The sequence below is a fragment of the Merops nubicus genome, unplaced genomic scaffold (genome assembly GCF_000691845.1).
Source record: "Merops nubicus isolate BGI_N331 unplaced genomic scaffold, ASM69184v1 scaffold19138, whole genome shotgun sequence".
Taxonomy (NCBI): domain Eukaryota; kingdom Metazoa; phylum Chordata; class Aves; order Coraciiformes; family Meropidae; genus Merops; species Merops nubicus.
Window position 1 is genome coordinate 28,532 of NW_008625344.1, and position 18,809 is coordinate 47,340.

The 18,809-nt window shown below is 41.9% G+C and overlaps 1 protein-coding gene across 1 annotated transcript in view; it reads right to left on the reverse strand.

The window, feature by feature from the left end:
- GBF1 (golgi brefeldin A resistant guanine nucleotide exchange factor 1) overlaps positions 1–18,809 on the reverse strand; it is a 101,342-nt gene that overhangs the window by 24,931 nt on the left and 57,602 nt on the right. Inside the window, exons 4-12 of the mRNA XM_008945654.1 lie at positions 14,463–14,581; positions 13,715–13,823; positions 13,323–13,383; positions 11,451–11,505; positions 4,575–4,714; positions 4,013–4,020; positions 2,101–2,330; positions 783–951; positions 395–606 (exon numbers count right to left, since the gene is read on the reverse strand). Of these exons, the coding sequence (XP_008943902.1) occupies positions 395–606; positions 783–951; positions 2,101–2,330; positions 4,013–4,020; positions 4,575–4,714; positions 11,451–11,505; positions 13,323–13,383; positions 13,715–13,823; positions 14,463–14,581 (1,103 nt within the window). The remainder of the gene's footprint in view (positions 1–394; positions 607–782; positions 952–2,100; positions 2,331–4,012; positions 4,021–4,574; positions 4,715–11,450; positions 11,506–13,322; positions 13,384–13,714; positions 13,824–14,462; positions 14,582–18,809) is intronic.

Below are 18,809 nucleotides of genomic sequence, written 5' to 3' on the forward strand. Positions count from 1 at the left end.
TTTGCCAAGTCCACAGATCGTCTCAGTGGAGAAGGAACTTGGGAGAAGACCTGTGCAATAACTAGATTGGTACTCCAAATGTTCTGCCTATAAGCTGGTAACTTGCATCCAAAATTACCTCAAAACCACCAACATCAAAACACAGCATTATCCCACAGTAACAGTTCGTTCAAACCACCTTCATCCTTTTTGGCCCCGGTCAGAAGAAAATAGCACGTGACAACCTCTCTGGCTTTGCAACAGCACTGTTTGACTGCTGCAATTCCCAACTCTCAGAGCAATGCAGCAGAGAGCTGACTCCAGACCTGCGAAAGCTCAGAATGCTCCATTCCAATACGCTCTGATGCAAACTAATATCTGTGCCACACCTCATGGCAGCACAGGCCAGACTCACCTGAAACAGGTGCCGGCACAACTCCTCCTTCACCAGCCCCAGGAGGGACTGGCAGTTTGCAATAGGTGCCGACTCCAAGGCAACGGTCAGCAGCTGCAGCCCCATGTGGATCATCACCTCCGAGTTGTGGCGGTCGTGGGGGTTGGTGAGGGAGATGAGGAAGCGGAACAGCTCTCTGACACACGGCAGCCCATAGGGGACCAGTGCTGCTCCTACGGGGAAAAACAGACCAGTGCTCTATCCTTCCATTTTGACACTTGCAGGTGCCCAACAACTGCTACAAAAGAAATCATTACAGGCCCGCTGAGGAACAGGAGCTGACCATCCTCTTAGAGAAACACAGCAGTGGAAAGGATAAAGGACTTGAGCAACATTGCCCACCTCTCACCTTCTTTTTGGGAAGACTGAGTAAAACGTACGCCTCGGGGATTTACGTAGTCCATGTCGTGAACTGAGGCAGAGTCAGAATGTTCTGCTACAGATGTGCACTCCTCTAGGACCTCGGGGATAGACTCGACAGAAGCTGACTGGATCTTCTCCTCCCTCAGACTTTCATTCTTCATTGGTATCAGTCATGTGAGAATGACAGAAGCAAAACAGGAGTTAACAAGCATTAGACAAGTGAAAAGAAAGGCTCGTCAGTTGATGGTTCTTTCATAACTATTAAAACTACACAGGTCACTAATGGAAGATGAGCAGGAAAACAAAATTTAAGAGAAAAGAGTACCTCTAGATATGCTGCAGCCTCTTCTGCCCCCTTTCACTTCCATCTAGTTCTTATCTGTTTCACATAACTCCAGGTTGCAAGACTAAGGACTTTACCTTGAAGATACTCCTAAAACCTGGAAGTTCTTACTGCCCCTGAGGCTACGATTAGTTGATTTTTTTTTTATTTTAAATGCCACATTATTTCAGCACACTACTTCTACCTGTGCCTTGTGTAGCATTTTTACCCTTCAAAGTATCTGCAGCTCTGAAAGGTTCCCTGCAGCTTTAATCCATCCTCTCAGTATCACCTATTGCAGAGGAAGTGGAAACAACACAGAGGAAAACTTACTGACAAAGGCTTTGGTTCAGGTGTGTAATATTTCCACAGCAACAGTGACACACATGCACAACAGCTGAACTTCTACAGTCTCAAACAAGACTGTTCACTAAATGTGTTCTGCAGATCTCCTCTTTGTTTCCCTCTAAATTTCTCTTTTAGTTAAGGTTAATGGTATCAGCAGGAGTATAACTACCTATGTAGGTGCACTGTTGCAGAGGTGATTGCACTGTTATCATTTCTGAGGCAATGGGAATGGTCTCAAGAGAAAACAAAGAATGAATGTTTGTGAATTTCTACATCACTTGCAGTGAAGAATGTTTTATTCTGACCCTAGGTCTTGAAATAGAGTATCATGGAATCATAGAATGTTTGGGTTGGAAGTGACCTCCAAAGGTCATCTAGTCCAACCCCCAAGCTGTAAGCAGGGACATCTCCAACTAGATCAAGCTGCTCAGAGCCTCATGAAGCCTGACCTTGAATGTCTCCAGGGATGGGGCCTCCACCACCTATCTGAGCAACCTATTCCAGTGATCTAGCACCCTCAAATATACATATAACCTGTGACCAAAAAAAGAGACAGGAAGAGAGTAAATGTGGTAAACCCACATCTGATTATGCTGGGAGTTGGAACTTCTCTTTATAAATTATATCCACGTACCTGGAGTTCAGGCTGATTTGGATTTTCAAGTACTTTGGACTCATTTGCAGGCGTTCCTGCATTAAGTCCTAAGGAAGCGACTTGGTCCAAGTCTACCAGGTCTTCCTTGGAGGTAGTCTTTGAGGACAACTCCAAACCACTGTCTGTACCAGGGCTGACCACAGATGAAACATTTTCTGAGCTCCCAGAGCTGCTGGGAGCAGGAGCATCTATGAAAGTGACTCCACTTCCTAATGAGAAACAGAAGCAAAAAGATTGGTGTTATTCTGTCTGTCAACCACAAATTCATACTGAATACAGCAACAAAACTACTTTAATCACTACTTCACACTACAAATGATCTCAGATAGTTTATCTACGTTCCCTACATTAATGCATAACTAAGTTCTCTTTTACTAGGTGTTAATGAACTACAGGGCTGAACAGGTTCTCCCAATTAAACACAATAGCAAATCTAAGCAAATATGGTAATTCAAATAGTTGGGTAAAGGGTGCAGAGGGTTTCTATAATTAAGAAGGAATCTGAAAATAGTCCAAAAGGTTTACTTTACTCTTTGACAGAATAGCACAACCACTTTAAAGATGTGCATTAAGAATTAGTCATTCCCTCAAAGTGAGAATTCTAACTTGATTTGAACCTTTCTCTAATTCTCCCCAAACACATTGAATCGTAATAGAATTCAAATGGGTCTGAAGCAGAGCAGTGAAGGATTTTTACTATTTCTAAATATGAGACAATGGTCTAAGAATTTAAGTTTTACTTTAGAAGAAGCCCACATACTTGCAGCTCTCATAGTTCTAAGAACTTAAAAGAATGTAAACAGAATATGTAAAGAAGAGAGGACACACTGCAGGGCACAACAAGAATGGCACAAATCAGAGTTATGTTATGAATTTACATGTGAAACGTGTATGGTTTTGCACAGTGGTGTTTTATTGCTGACTTGATTTTTGGAAACCATCTTAAATAAGTAGCAGGATGTTACTTGATCTTGAAGAAATATAATGGAATACATGATCAATTTTGCAATCTTTTCTTCTTCATCTGCTAAGCCAGGATTTTAGCCTAAAAATCACCATTACTATATTACCTAGTGCTACGAGGTCAGAGTTAATGACATGCTTTGTAACACAACTTTCTCTCTCAAGTGTTGCAGGAGTTATAATGCTGTTTAAGTTTGAAAACTTAAATATCATGATTTATGTAGAGATAAGTGCCCAGCTGGATGGATGTTCCGAGTTAGGTGCAATCTGATTGCATTTATTACTTCCTTAGTTTTCACCAATCATGCTGTTGCACAGAAACACTCTTGAGGTAGTTCACACTACACTGAGTAGCCTCCTGTGAAAGAGCAAGTGTCACAACTAGGTATTTTACACAGCTATTGTTTCTATTTCCCTGTCTGCTTCCTTTAACTGTTAATGTTTATGTCTGGGTTGTCAAAATGTAGAGTGCACAAGAGACAGAGTACTTCACAGACAGACCCACTCATTTATCCAGAGAGGTTAAAACCAGTTGTATCTATTTAGTCTACTCCCGTATAACAATAGGATATGGAAGTCTCCCAGCATTATATTCTTGAGCTCAGGGCACTAGTCTCATACTGTAACACTTCTGTAGGCTGAATCAAAGCAGATGAAAAAGGATCCATGTGTATACCTGTTAGTTTCCTGTGCACAACCCCCTTTCATGTATTTTTGCTGTTCCCCCTACTTTTTTCCCTATGTAACTCTTCATGCCTTCTTACCATATCAAGGCCTTTATTCTTCCCATAACAGTTGTAAGTGCACCTGTATTTCCCTGCTCCCTTAATGAGTGCACCCTTTTATTCAAATTTCATGAACTGTGGGCACATACTTTCAGTCTTTACATCTGTAGTGAGAGATCTGTTCATTTACCCATCCTTGATACCTAGATTTCTGCACATCCCTCAGTTCCACATGTGTATTTTCCCCAGCCACATTTTGCTCTTCCCTCATGATGGCCACACCCCTAGCCTTTCATACACCCTTCAGGAACAAAGGAAAAAATATGACACTTAAGTCAGCAGTCTCCTGTTGGAGGAAACCTTCCCCACAGCTCCAATCCCCTTAGCTCTTCTCTTATCAGTGCTCTTGTTCTGTCTCTTCCACGTACCTACTGCAGCCCCCAAATCCTCCACATCACATGGCTGCCCATAACCTCAGGTCTCCACTCCCTTTTGTACAACTACCCCTGTAAGGCACTCTGAAGGCAGAGAAATGCTGTCAAATTAGCCACAGGACCATACTTTCCTCCACTAATATGTACTCCATCTCCTTCAAAATCTTTCCCCCGGACCTGAAAAGCTACAATATGTTTTATTGCTATAGTCACTGACAACCAACAGAAAAAGAATTTAATGCTAAACAACACATTAAGAGAAATTAAATAAACACTTTCCAAAAAAAGCTCTAGAACAAATGCTCTCTGGTCTTTGGAAACAGATTTCAACTTACCTGTGGTGTTACCAGCATTGGCTGGTGGTTGTTCTGTCCCAGGAGAGACCTTAGTTAGATGGCGAGGAGGCCTTGGTGATCTCTTGTGCTTTTTCCATTTTGATGACTCGCTCATTCCTCCAGCTCTCATTTTCAACTGAAAACCAATAATCATTAAGAATATCAGCATAAGAAAACCACAAAGAACAAAGGACTACAAAGCCAATCCACAAAGGTTGTCTCAAACCCCTCAAAGTCTAAAATATACTTAACAGCGCTTAAATATATCACACAAATTAATCAGCACCTAAAAGTCATGCAAACCAGCCCCTGAATTCCCACTACCTAAATGTTGGGCAACATTCCATGCCTGAATCAAGGAAAAACTTACTGCACTTAATCTGCTAAAATATATACTTAACAGTTCAATTGTCGCAGCACTCCCTCTTACCCTATCCATACTTTCTCATTTTGCATTTGGATGAAGAATTCTCTTAGATCTACAAGCCCGTTTCAAATCTTGTAGCTTTTGCCAATGTTTCCAGACTTCTAAAGGGCATGAATTAAAGTATATAAGCAAGGACTAGTTAGATTTCACATTCAGTTAATTTGTCCACCTACACATGAAGGCTGAGAATGAAGCTTGAGCACCCAGTCCCAAGCTGCAGTCTGCAGCTCTTTCACTTATCTCTTGCCTCAATTCACTCTTCCTCTCTGTAGTAATGCCACGTTCTCTTTCAGCCAGGTGTCTTTCACCACTAACAAGTGTCTGCCTAACACATCACTCTCTCCTGGTGCACACCACGTGGTAAATACCACCCCAATGGTTTAGAAACAAACCATATTCTGCTTTCACTTGCTCTGTCCTTACTCCTCTTCAGATCCAAATCTAACCCAACCCTTGACATCCTTCTTGACTGAGGTCCTATAGAGATCTTTGACAGGGCAAACAAGAGCCACAGCAGGAGCAATGCACACTGTGGCACTTGCTGCAGCATGCTGTTACTGCAGGCATGCACAGAAGCTCCTAAAAATATTCTGATGTTTAGTCACACGGATAATGGCAATGACAAGCCTGAAAAAAGCTTCCTTCTGAAGTAAGTTCCTTTAAGTGTGCTTCTGGGTATGGCAGCTGCAGTCAGCTTTTCTGATGCTGTCACACCTCTTCAATTTGAGGTGAAAATTTAACCACTGAACAGGTACCTTGCATGTAGTGGAAACCAATCAGCAAGTCTCAGTACCAGTCCCTGCTCAGCATTCTTCTTTGTAAATTTATCCCAGTTAGGTTTTATTTTAGGCTATAAGATTCCTTATACCCCTAGCACCAGACAGAGTCTCTAGAAGGCAGCTATATTCTTTAGTATCTTCCATTTTCTGCAACTTGCCTCCTTCCACCTACTACTTACCTGCCAATAAAACTTCTAGGTTCCGATCCTGTTTTTCCATCTCTTTTCCTTTTCCAGCTAGAATTCTAACTTGCTGTGCACAGTCTATAATTTTTCTCATTTAAACAAATCTTGTGAAAATTCTGTGTCCCAGTGCAGTAAACCATTTGTATAATTTTTCTTTGCACTGCAAATTCTATTTGTTTGATGACTAACCCCCAAGTTTTAGCTGTGCTATAATTTCCTTGAGCTTGTTAATTAACAATAGAGAACTACTTTGCTCCATGTTATTTCTTCCAAATTTTGCAGTCTCCTTCTGAATCACAGCTTCTGAAGAACACGTTACAAGCAGCACACAGCTAACAATAACATTTTGTAGGCTTCAAAAAGCTTATGGATCACAATCCTTTTCTGTAAAAAATTGCCAGCTCTCACCTTTTTTTCCCCATGCACTACTTCATAGGGCTACATAAAACGTGGCTATACAAAATGTGTTATCTTTCATTCTTGCCAATTCCTAATGTTTCACATCTGGTAGTTTCCCTTTCCATTAAAAAAAAACAAACAAACAAACAAACAAAAAACCAACTCTTTGAGCCTTAAATACCCTCAGTATTTTTATTTATTAATGGAATAAAGTGCTGATTAGATCTGGTAGCTTTACTTTACCTCCCAACTATCTAGAAATAGCCATATTTATTTTTTCTCCCCTTTCAGTAACTTATGAAATAAAATCTGAGGACTTATGGTTCATTGTACCACACAACTTCAAGTAGGAAGGTAACCTGGAAACGTGTTAAACCCAAGAAAGTCTATTTCACATCATCTTAAAATAACAGACTGCTTCTAGTTGTGATATCCTGTTACCATGATTTGCCAGGTAGAAAGTAACTTGAAGTTAAATTTGAGGGAGAAGAGGGGGGACAGCAGCAGAAGGACACAGAACTGAATCAGCAAAATGGAGCCAAGATATTGCTATGAGCTAACCATTTTGGTCCCACTCTTTTTACCCTCAGTCATGCTCCTGAGAAGCAGGTAATGTTTGAAGCATCCTGTCAGATGGTTCAAGGTAATTTCCTTACCATTCCTGATCCCTCCTTTCACACAACACCAAATACTAAGTTCAACACTAGCCCTTTCAAAAAAGCACTTTCCCTCAGAGACAATACCCATTTTCAGTGACTGTCCTGTGCTTTGTATTAACTCCATGATTCCTTCTCTTGATGGTTATAATACCTGTGCCCATCTGTTATCATTTTGAGGAACCTGTGCCATCATTCAGAGACTGAGTCACAACAGCTTCACAGGGATGGGAAACCATTTAGCTAGGCAAGCCAGGAGACTCAGCTGATTTTTAAAGAATCACATTTAAGCACATTTAATCAAAGTACAAAGCATTCAGGTAAGACTAGGTTAATTTGGAGGTTTTGTTGGTTTGTTGTGGATTTGATTGTTTCTTTGGTTTTGGGGTGGGTTTTTTTTTTTGGGGGGGGGGAGGCATGGAGGGAGGAGAGGTTGGGTTTGGTTCATTTGTTTGTCTGGCCTTTTTTTTTTTTTTTTTACAGTTTGACAGGTGACATAACCCAGTAGGTGTGTTTTCCATCTCATACCATCCAGTATTCTACATTATACACAAACAGGTATCCTTTTATTAGAATGACCTACTAGGATTACCTAGAACTACCCATATCGTTCCTTTTCCCCCCCTTTTTTTATTTTTGCCATCTCCTATAAATAAGAAATATGAAACTCCAATGAGAATTGCATAGCTTAACATTGCAGAAATGAACAGAAATGTGTAACAGAAATCTTTCACCATTGTCAAGGGACTGTATGTTAACAGACAAACTTTTGAGTTTGCAACTTATAAGACAATACATGCATCAAAGAAGAGCAAAGTAGTATCTTTCATTCTGTATTTTGTATTGAATTAAAAGGTAGCAATCCTGTGACTTCTTGGTTTTTTATATTAATACAAAACCTTTAAGAAACCCCACTTGTACAGTCTGACTAAAGAAGCTATTTCTAATGCTTGTTTCCACCTTCAGTATCAAGGCATTTCCTGGTTTCACCAGAAAGTTTGGTTGCATGTCAACAGGCTGAGACTTTAAACCTAAGGTTGCCTTCCTGACTAAACACTGCAAGTAAATGGCATTTAATAGATCACTAAAATATCCTGAATTTTAAACCCCACCTAAAACTCTCCTTCCTGCTCCAATGCTCAGTGGTATTATAGTTGCATTAATTTCCTAATTATCAATGTTCTTCAGATTAGCTTAAGCTTGTACTTCCACAGTAAAAACACCTGTAGTATTTAACATTCTTTAAAAAAAATCAGAGTAGGGAGGGAGCTCAAAGCTGTTTGTTCATCTCGGAAGTCAGTACAAATTCCATTACATTTGTCTGAGTTACCTTGGCATAAAGAAATGGGTACACAAAATTGTAGAAGAAAAAAAAATTACAAGACTCCAAATGCTTCCTTTCATAGATGAGGTTTTTAACAACAAAAGTCCATCTGAGGTCTAGAAAGGTGAAGAAAAATGTAATGCTACAAGATTCTTTTTAAAGGGTCTGTGAGGTCTGATTTTTCTACGAGCCACCTTACCTGCACTCGTTTGTTTTTCCACAAGATACTGTAAGCCTCAAGAGAAAAGGGCAGGGCCCAAGGATTAGTAACTAAAGCAATTGTTCTGAAACATGAGCTCATTCTGGATGCAGCACGGAACCGGTCAGCACACCACGTAGCGGTCAAGACACGAGAGCATGCAGAGGAACGCAGGCCCCGACCCACGTCCTGGGGACACCGGTGCAGGGCACCCACCTCACCCACCTGCCTCTCCAGCAACAGCTAATGATTACCTGCTGAAATGTATTCCTGCCTCTTAGGCAACTATGAATACAACCCACCCCCAAAATCTCTGAGAAGGCAGACTGAGGTTCCTCCTGACTCTCCCCACGGAACCCAATGTTTCGCTACAACACTTTCTACTGCAGAGGGAAACATTTCTCAGTCTTTCCTTCTGTGTAACAGCACAACTCTGCAAGTCTCCAGCCACTCTTTCAAGCTACCCTGACCATAGACACAGGACAAGAAACTGGTAAACACATATATTCTGTTCAGCTCCTTTTGGACCGAGCAGCATTAATAGCAAACAACTAAAGCTCATTAAGTTTATAAACCAGCATGGAAAACTGAGAAAGGTCCCATCTAAGCTCATTTGTCATGATCAGTCCAAAATAGATGATCTGCAGGCCTAAAATATCTCTTCAGAAGCATTTTCTAGGAGAACTACCAGGGACTAACACATTTTGTACTTCAGTTCAGCCCCTCTCATCCCCCATTGGCAAATACTGTGCTAGGAACTGTATTTAATTTCATTAGAAACATGGCCAAAGAGGTTGAAAACGTACAGCAGTCTCCTTCAGAAAAAGCTTTAGAGAGCATTGAACTCTGTGGCCCTATATCAAGTAACAGAGCCCAGATTCAACATGAGTAAAACTGTTTAAGGCATGCTGGGTCAAGAGTCTCCTCAGATATGCTGCTATCTCTGTAACCTAGATCAACTGCTAGGATACACAACACTTGAGCCTTCAGGGAGCAATATACATCTGTTAATTTCTTTTCTTCAGACTTTCATTGTCACAGAGGACTCAAATCTTGGCCATGCCCTCCCAACTCCCTTCTTTTGGAGGATGCCATGATGGTGTCTTAGGCACCACTCACCACGGCACTGAATGCTGCAGTAAAACAAGGGTCTCTCCCTCTCAAGCCTGCCCCAGCTGCAGCCACAACACTGCAAAGCAACTGCTGCATGCGTTGTCCCCAAAAGCCATGCTGTGTCAAATGAGCCAAGGGAGATTTGCTGCACACAACATAACTGTCTCTCAGCTGGCATTTACAAGAGAAGGAAGAGGGGAGGATGGTAAGAAGGGAGAGAGAGACCTTCAGGTTCTTAAAGAGCAATACCCTCTCTAATTGGTTCAGGGCTTTGGGCTGTTCCCCACTACTTAGCTCCAGTTTGTTGAGGAGACATGAAGACATCTGTGAAAGACAGGCAAACGTATGGTTTAAACAAAGCAAAATAAACCTAAACAGAAGAGCAACCTGGCGGAGCACAAGGCTGCAGTGCAGACTCCTGGCATGCAGTGAGGAGACAGCACAAGGTAACTGCACAGATTGGACACAAAGCAGAGCATCACTTAACCGAGCTGGGAGCAGCCATCACTTGGCAAGAGGTAGCCTTCCTAAACTCAAATTCACCTTCACTTTACACCTTCTGTACACAGACCACCACACCTCCAGTACATTCTTTCCTCAGGCCAGCCTACCATCACCACAAATCTCACCACTTTTCTCCCACAGCAAAGGAAACAAGCAGTCATTACAGCAGTTACCACAAAGGAAATAAAGCCCCAAGCTACTTTCAGACTCCTGTGAGTAAGCGTTCAGTCTCTCAAAACTTGGCTACACTGGCTCTGAAATGTACATTTACCCAATACCATCACTTTTCTCAACTCATCACAACTAAAAACAGAGTGGAAGTTATAACAGGAATAGTATACTCAGTGTAAGTTCAAAGGTGGATATTTCTTCTTTAGTAATCTTCTGCACAATTTGCTCTTCTCAGCAGTAGAACCCTGTAACTCTACTGACATTCTTTATATGGAATATAAAAAATATACATGTACAGAAGTATATACGAAGTTCCTCAAGTGGACCTCCATCCACCTAAGGAATTATTACATTAAAAATCACATTTTTAATTTTTTTTTTTTAAAAAAAAAGTTCTTTTGTTATTTTGTTTTGTTTTGTTTTTTGTTTTGTTTTTAAATTTACATTAAAAAATCACATGTAAAGTCACATTTATGGTATTTGCCATACTGAATCCAGCAGCTAAAAACTTTACTGTATGGAAGGAGATGGTGGTGTGGAGCAAATCCAGACCTTCCACGCTCAGGAAGATGTGCATTGCCCATGTGAACTAAGGTTTTCACTAGAGAACGACAGCCCTTTCAGAAGCCAGCAAAGCTTTTACTACAATAGCCCAATTTCATAATGGTTTCATGCTGTTTCACCAGCTTTGAAAAGTTTCCTTTCTACATAGGGAGAACTGGATGAATGTATCCCAAGAGCTCAGTATTATACATGTACTGAATGAAGAAAGATGAGAAAAAAGCTGGAGAGAGAGCAGAGACAGCAGATGATCAGAAGATACCACCACCAGGTCCCATAACTTGCTGGAGTTTTCTAGCCCACAGTAGCTGATGGCTGTTCCCAGAATCCAAGCTGACTCACTCAGGTAGCAATATAATTAACAAGATTCACTACTGGACTATGTGGGATTAATCTCACAGAATTAATGAAGCTATGTCCATTTATGCAGTTAAATATGCTCTTTCAGTGAACTAGGGACTTGCAGAAATGAAGAAACACAAGTGTGAAAACAAATACAGAGATGAGCACAAGCCTGAGACAAGAGCAGAACAGCCAACACAGTTCTGTCTTACCTTTTTCATGTTTGTTCCCATGTAGCTTTTAGGCTCTTCTTTAAACTGAGGCAACCTGAAAAAGCAAAGAACAAGACAAAATACATATGCTTTCTTGGGTTAACAAGAATGGGAGGAAAAAAAAAATAGACTGGTCCTTCCAGTCATGCTGTAGATACTAGAAAACCAAAATTAGGTTTTCTCCACAAAAAGATGCTCTTAGCTTCTTTTCCTGCCAAGTCTGCTGAGGGAAAAAAAACAACCCAACCCAACCAAGTATAGATGAGAGGTGCTTGGCATACTCTTACTGCTAACAGCAGTTTTGCTATATTGATTTTCATTGTCAATGGTCATGACAGTACAGTTTCTTTTCCTTCAGTGTATGTTTTCAGCAGCGGACTAATTAATGAGATTGGTTCAAAACAGGTTTCTCTGATGCTGCTAAAACCAGCTGCTGAGCCAGAGTGTCATCCACACCAGGACTCTTGCATTGCACACATTATTACCAGTCATGGCAACCCTTCTCATTAACTTTGTAGAAGCTCCATATTTGCCCTCTGTTCTGCATCATATAAACACAGTTACAGTGAACATGGGATCTAAGTTTAAGCTGGATGCTTTCAGCTAAGCAGTCCCTGCCTCAGAAGTAAGGGAGGTAGTAGTACAGGCAAGAGCAGTCTACATGACAAATGTGTACAGCTCTAGGGGTCCCCACACCCTGCTCCCTTCTCTCTTCCTTTGCTACAATTCCATCTTGGCTTGCTGAAAGGATAAAAGCTTTGCAGCACTGCTTTGGCTGTTTCTTTTTCTGGAAAGCAAGATGGCCAAAGCACCCCTGCAGCTGCCGTCTTTGCCTTTCTTCTCTATCCCAGTATCCACAGGCACAGATGGTGGGGGTCTCACCAAGCCTTCTGAAGGGCAGAGGAGTGGCTACACAGCAAGTAATGAATAAGAACTAAGGAAAACTCACAGATGCATTTGGAGAAGTAGTAATGCAGTCTCTCCTTTTGGAGAGACTGATTCTGACTCTGCCTCAGATTGAACCAGTGCACCATATGACATAGGGTGCATATAGCAAAAAACAACTGAGACCCCACAGGAACTGAGTGTGACAAATGGGAAAAAAAAAATAAAATGAGATATGTATTTCACAAGCTGTTCGTTTTACTACAGTCCTTTCCTATAAAAAGTTATTTCTATGTTTGCATGTTTCTTTTTTACAATACCCAGAGAAAGTCTATCTGATGAAAGAGTTTTGAAGTTAAGTAACTTACTTGAGTTTAAAAGATGTAACCTTAATTACATGTTTGCACGTTTCTTTTTTACAATACCCAAAGTCTATGATTACTTCACTATCTGATGAAAGAGTTTTGAAGTTAAGTAACTTACTTGAGTTTAAAAGATGTAACCTTAATTACCTGAAGGGTGCTGAAAGGGGTAGCACGTTTTTCCAAGACACATGATCTCAAGAGTTTAAAATTATCTTTGATATGTAAGGTCAAAGCTCTCACATTGAAATCAACATGTGGCTATTCAACACAATATCTATCTCTCTCCTGAAGAGAGCTATATTTTTAGAGCACCTTTATTTTTCTTGAGTGAAGTTTGCCTTCTCTGTCCTCAAACGGGTTCCCCATCCTAAAGCTCTTCATTACTTGGCTGTCCATCTCTTCTCAAAGGAGACCTTAAACCAGGCAAACTTCCCTAGCTCTGTCTCCCAGCAGTCTGACAGGGTCAGCCCAAGAGAAAAGTGCCAAATCCTTCATCCCCTTCCGCCTCTAAATAATGACCATTTTGGATGATTTTTCTGAGGGCCCTTAAGTGGAAGTGTGGAATCTTTCTGTCCTTAGAGGGCCATCTCAGCAATGCTGAGGCAAACACAAGCAGGTTTACCTTGTGAAGAGCAGCTGCACCATGTCGACCAGAGTGTGCTCTGCAGATTTTCTCAATAACTCTGCGAAGACAAAAACAAATAACACAGGTGTCATTACTCAGTGTGATATTATCAAGAGGCTTCTTCAAGCAGACTCCCCTCCGAGCCTTGTTTACAGAGATTACGGCAAATTTATTAAAACCAGCGCCGAGCCCGTCCTGCTGCAGACGAGCCCGGCATCACAAGGTGGCGCCAAGCAGCTGGGGAAAGGGCGGTCACGGGCCGGGCTGAACTCCCTACAGCTTCACCGAAGATTTGTGCGTCTCTCCACGGCTGCATGTTCCACCAGAGAACTCGTTAATGCCGAGGAAAAGCGACTGTTTCTCAACTGCGCGAGTGAGAACAGACCTACCGCTGAGTCTCATCTCGAAGCATATGCGGAAACAGGACTGCATGATCTCACACACAGATTCGTTCGTGAGGTGGGCTCCCACTGGAGTGAGCAGCAAGGTCCTCAAAACCTGCAAAGGACAAGGCACAGATGTCCCGTAGTGCAACGATACCTCCATGTGCTTCCAAAAGAAGGAAAATGAAGCTGCCTTCCTCAAGGAGCACTGCCATGAGCAGGAAACCTCAGGGCTTTCCAGGAGTCGTTTCAAACCGACTTCTGTGCTCAAGAAACAGCCAGATTAGGAGACAAGAATGAACTCCTCACCCACTTCTAAGACAGGCCTGATATGCTGCATGCTACCCAGTATTTAAATTCAGTAGCTACCCATCTGCTTAGAAGTACATAGAGCAAAGAGGTGTAAGGTTCATAGCTCTGTCTCTACAAAGACTTTTTCTCCAAATTAAGTTTGAGTGCTCCATATGCTTAATTTACCCCTCGCTAACACTGACCATGCACAAGGTAAGATTATCACAACCACCACCGCGTTCCCAAGCCCTTAATTTAAAAATCATTTCATTTAAGCTTTTAATTATCTTCATTTGGAAAAGCTTTTACCACAGGTATATGAGACACCTGTTTAAAAATAAAGTCTGTCACTAAGCTCCTACAGAGTCAAAACATTGCTCCCTCCTCTTCATCTCCCATGTAACAGGATATGTTTCACAACCGGCAGCAACCATTAGGGTAATTACCAATTCTCTCCACTTACCTGTAGGATTTTCATCAAGACAACCTCATCGCTTGCATGATCTGTGCCCACAAATCGGGCATGAGTGACAGCATCTGCCATGTTCTCCATCCCCTCTGCGGTGCCCTCATGGCTGGGATCTGAGTAACAGAATAAAAATATATGACTGGGCAATGCCACCTACAGCCTACCACCTCTGTGGGGAGAGGTCTACACAGAGATACTCTGTTGCCATCTGCTTCCTTAAATTTGTGTGACTGGAGTGAGTTGACCCTACAAGAGTGAAACTCACCTGCCAATAACAAAGTTTTCTAAAATAGCAGCTTTCAGACAGACTTCGTCAAAAGTCTATTTACATCTGCAAAAGGATGTAACCCAACAAAGAAAAGAATTACAATTCAGTTGTTACTGGCTCAGTATGTTTTCAGATGTTGATTTGTAACACTGTGTCCTGTTCCCTAAAAAATAGCACCATCAGCTGTTGAAGGCATTCGGTTCCTCCTTGGGAATGAAAAGAAAACAGCTCTTAAACATAGGGAACTTCCAATTTACTCCTGCAAGAAGAAAATGCCAAACAGGTTCCACTAGATTGAGAAGGAAAAATTGTCTCTTGTTCTATATCCCTCCTGAGGAGCAGGAGCAGGGGAAGGAATGGACCAGTAGCTTTCCCCAGAGAAAAGAGCAGACAGACACGATTGCAGTTCAGATATTGGAGTTGCAGGCCCCCCACTTCAATCATTCATCAAGGCTCCTTTTCTCCATTTCAGACTTTTGTAGCTACAAACAATGGTGCAGTTGAGAGAATGTTTAGGACGAGATTGTTGCTAGTAACCGTATCTTGTGCCACATTGCAGTGGCTTCAGAAAAGCTGCCTCCGGCTTCGGTTTCATTCTCACTTAAACAATACGGCACTAGGCAAGAATCTTGTTACCCTCCTAGCTAAACAGTCATTAGGAAAGAAAAGAGACAACCTAAACAGCAGTTAATACCTCATTAGTTGGCAGTGGGGGCCTCCTGAACTCCAACAAGAACAAAGCTGACAGAGAAACCAAGCAAAACCTCGTATGCTCTGCAGGCTCACTCTGACTCTGGCTGTGTTCACACCTAGGAGGGGCTAAGCCCGTGGCACTGAAGAAAGTTGCCCTTATTGTGGTTCAAAAAGAGCAGCCTCCACCACGCTGTGGAGATTCTGAGGGGCTGGGCTGCAGGATAAGAGACTTCTCATACCTGCACAAAACTGAAAAGGCATCAGTGTATTTCAGAATACCATGAATTTGCACAGGAACAGCTCATCACCTTTGCCACCCCCTACACATCATTATTAAGAGCAGAGCTTGCCGGCTTTTGACATAGCTCGCTCCTTTCTCACACACACAAAAATAGCTTGCATAGTTGAGACCGAGTTCCTCTCCTGGTCTGCTGGCTAAACCTCACTGAGCTATCAAGGAGTCTGTCAGTCGGTCATTTCTCACCTGCTTCAGCAGCAGCACTCGACAAGACACCAAGCTGTGGTACTGGGGACCATCAGATGAGTGGCCTGGCTGTTAAAGGCAGCTCTCTGTGTGCCTCGATAATGGCTTACAGGCCACTGAGAGGCTACCACTCCTCTACCACAGGCAATAAAATCATCCATACGAGGTGCCCCACGCACTCTTATTCACAAATGGAAATAATCGCTTTAACCACAATTTTAGGTGATGTAGGATCATTCTAAATTGCCTCCATTAAATTGGGCAAAGACCAGTGGTGTTAGAAGGTCAGCACCTGCAATAGCATCACAGTTAATCAGCTTCAACAGCTACAGTGGAAAGCAGCTAAGCAGGCATCAAGAGGAAAAAGCCACTTGCTGCAGAAAAGGCTCCTGCAGGCTGAACACACAGATCCACTTCACTGGCACCTCTTCCAATAGACACCGAGTTGTTCTAGGCTTATACTAAATCCATTCTCATCCTAATCCAAAACACAGCACTGAACCAGCTAACAGGAAGAAAAGTAACTCTGTCCCAGCTGAATCCAAGACATGGGAACATTTAGTCATAGCTATAGATACATACTTTGTGTGAGAAGGGAATGCAAGCAAGTTGTGCAAATGCTTTTTTAACAGATCTGTGACAACTGCTTCGCTGTTCTAACCCCTCCCTTCAACACTTATAAACCCACCTCTCCCAACACATCACGCCTGACCACTTCATTCCTAGCTCCCTGGAACAGCTCTACAAATTCAGGTCAATTTGTAAAGCCTCTTGAGTTCAATTTAAAAGCACAGATACTTCTGCTTTGCAGAAACAAGATACAGAAAAGATCAACTAGCTTCTTGGTTCCCTTGTGAGAAAACACTACTGAAAGATGTGCCTGCTTAGAATCACTAACCAAAAACCCCACCAAATCATATGAAGTGAAGTATCAGTTTGAAAATTTTCACCTACAATGCAAAGGTCTGGAGACCCCATCTAGATGTACACGTTTATTATGGGGTACAGTCTCACAACAAGCAAGTGAAAGAACAAGCAGAAAGCAGCAAATCCAGGCTCCCTACCATCAGGAAAATCCTGTGAAGCCAGAAGCCTGCTCAGTAATACCTTTAATGGAACTAAAATAAATTGCCAAGGAGACAGAGAAGTTAAAGAGGAGAACAAGCTCTCAACTCCCCAAATAGCAAATCCTCTTGCTAGAAGCTGAGCAACAGCTACTCACAGATATGTAGTTTTCATGAACATCAGTGAAAGTTAACTTTAGAAATGGAGCCAGAAGCTGCTGTGAACACACTGTGGTAATAAAAAGAGCACATACCATTTCTAAGGATAATATAAAAAAAATACAATTCTGAAATTCAGCCACTAGTCTTCCCATAGCTAAGGTTTGAGTTCATCAAAAAGGCTGACAGCTAGCTAGTGCTAAACTGCTGAGTAAGGAAGAACTAATCTGACGGATAAAAATCAATGGAAATTCAGTATTGCTGTGCCATTTTCTTGTACTTTAATATGTAATTTATTGATTGTAACTCTTGAAGCAGTAGTACTTCTTTCAGAGCAGAGGATAATCTCTGTAAGGCTAACTATTCCTATAAAACACAAGCACAGTGGGTATGAATTTTATCTGAGCTGTGATTGCACACCATACTGCTAGTGACCTGCATCCAACCAACTCAGAACAGATCTCTGCAATACAGACTAGGAGATCAGAAGTCTCAAAGGCTACTTGAGAATTATTCTTTTCTAACTGGTTTTAAAACATATCCTTCAGCAATACTGGCCTGAAAAGCAGACAGGTAACCACCTGCTGACGTGTGACAGAGGAAGAAAAACAGAGAGATGGCATGAGGATTAGGAATTAAATGCTTTGGAAATAGGAAAAGAAAGCTGCTTTAAACAAAGCTAGTTATCAGAGGAGCTTGGCCCCTTCACTGCCCACTGGTTTCGACCCAATGTGTGCAGCAAAAGCCACCCACTCACAGAAGAGACACAGCCAATGACAACTGTTTCAAAAGTGCTGGTTTCCCTCATCAATTACACAGCCCCAAAATGCATCACAAACACCAGCTCACTGACATTTCCCCACTGTGGTTATGGCAGAGTCCATCCACCTTTGTCCTGTGCCGTTTGGAATATTTGTGCATTAAGGAAGCACGATTCTAAGCTTCTCCTATCTTTAGGCAAACAGTCATTAGACCACCTTTAGTCATATTACAAAGAGAAACATATGACCAAAAAGCTTTAATTTAACGACAGGGCCGTAGCCAGATGTTCAGTCAGCACCACTAATCCCAGCCTCACTGGTATCTGGAACAGCACAAAGGACAAGGCCGCTGTGAATGTCACCTGAAGCAGCAGCAGAGGTCTAAGATTACAGGTTCTGCTCCACAACAAAGCCAGGCAGAGGGTCTTTTCCACTGTCTGCTACAAAGACACACTCACCAACAGTCACAAGCATGTGCCCTTGCTGGAGTGACCTGAGCAATAGCCTAAATAACAACTAGAGCTAGAGAAAGGCTACGAATTCTTAATCAATTTTTTCCTGTTCCTGCCTCAAATCAAGTATTTGTAGTCAGTTGCCTCGGCAGGCACTTGCCTGGGCATGTGATATCAGTGTGATGTTCTGATCCCACCCAGACCAGGAAAGCCCAGAAGAAGCAGTCCATCCCTCATTCTCTGTTGAAACAAACATATTTTGCATTATTACTCGGTCCTTCAGAGGGACACGTTTTATGGGCTTATTTATTAAGATTTCTTTATTGTCCTATGAAGTGGCATCGATATTGCAATCATTTTTCTTTGGGTTTTTTTTTGCCCCTTAATTATACCAAATACTGCCCACTAACTGATGTCTTGATATACTATATTTCCATCAAAACCTTGATTTTTTAATTTT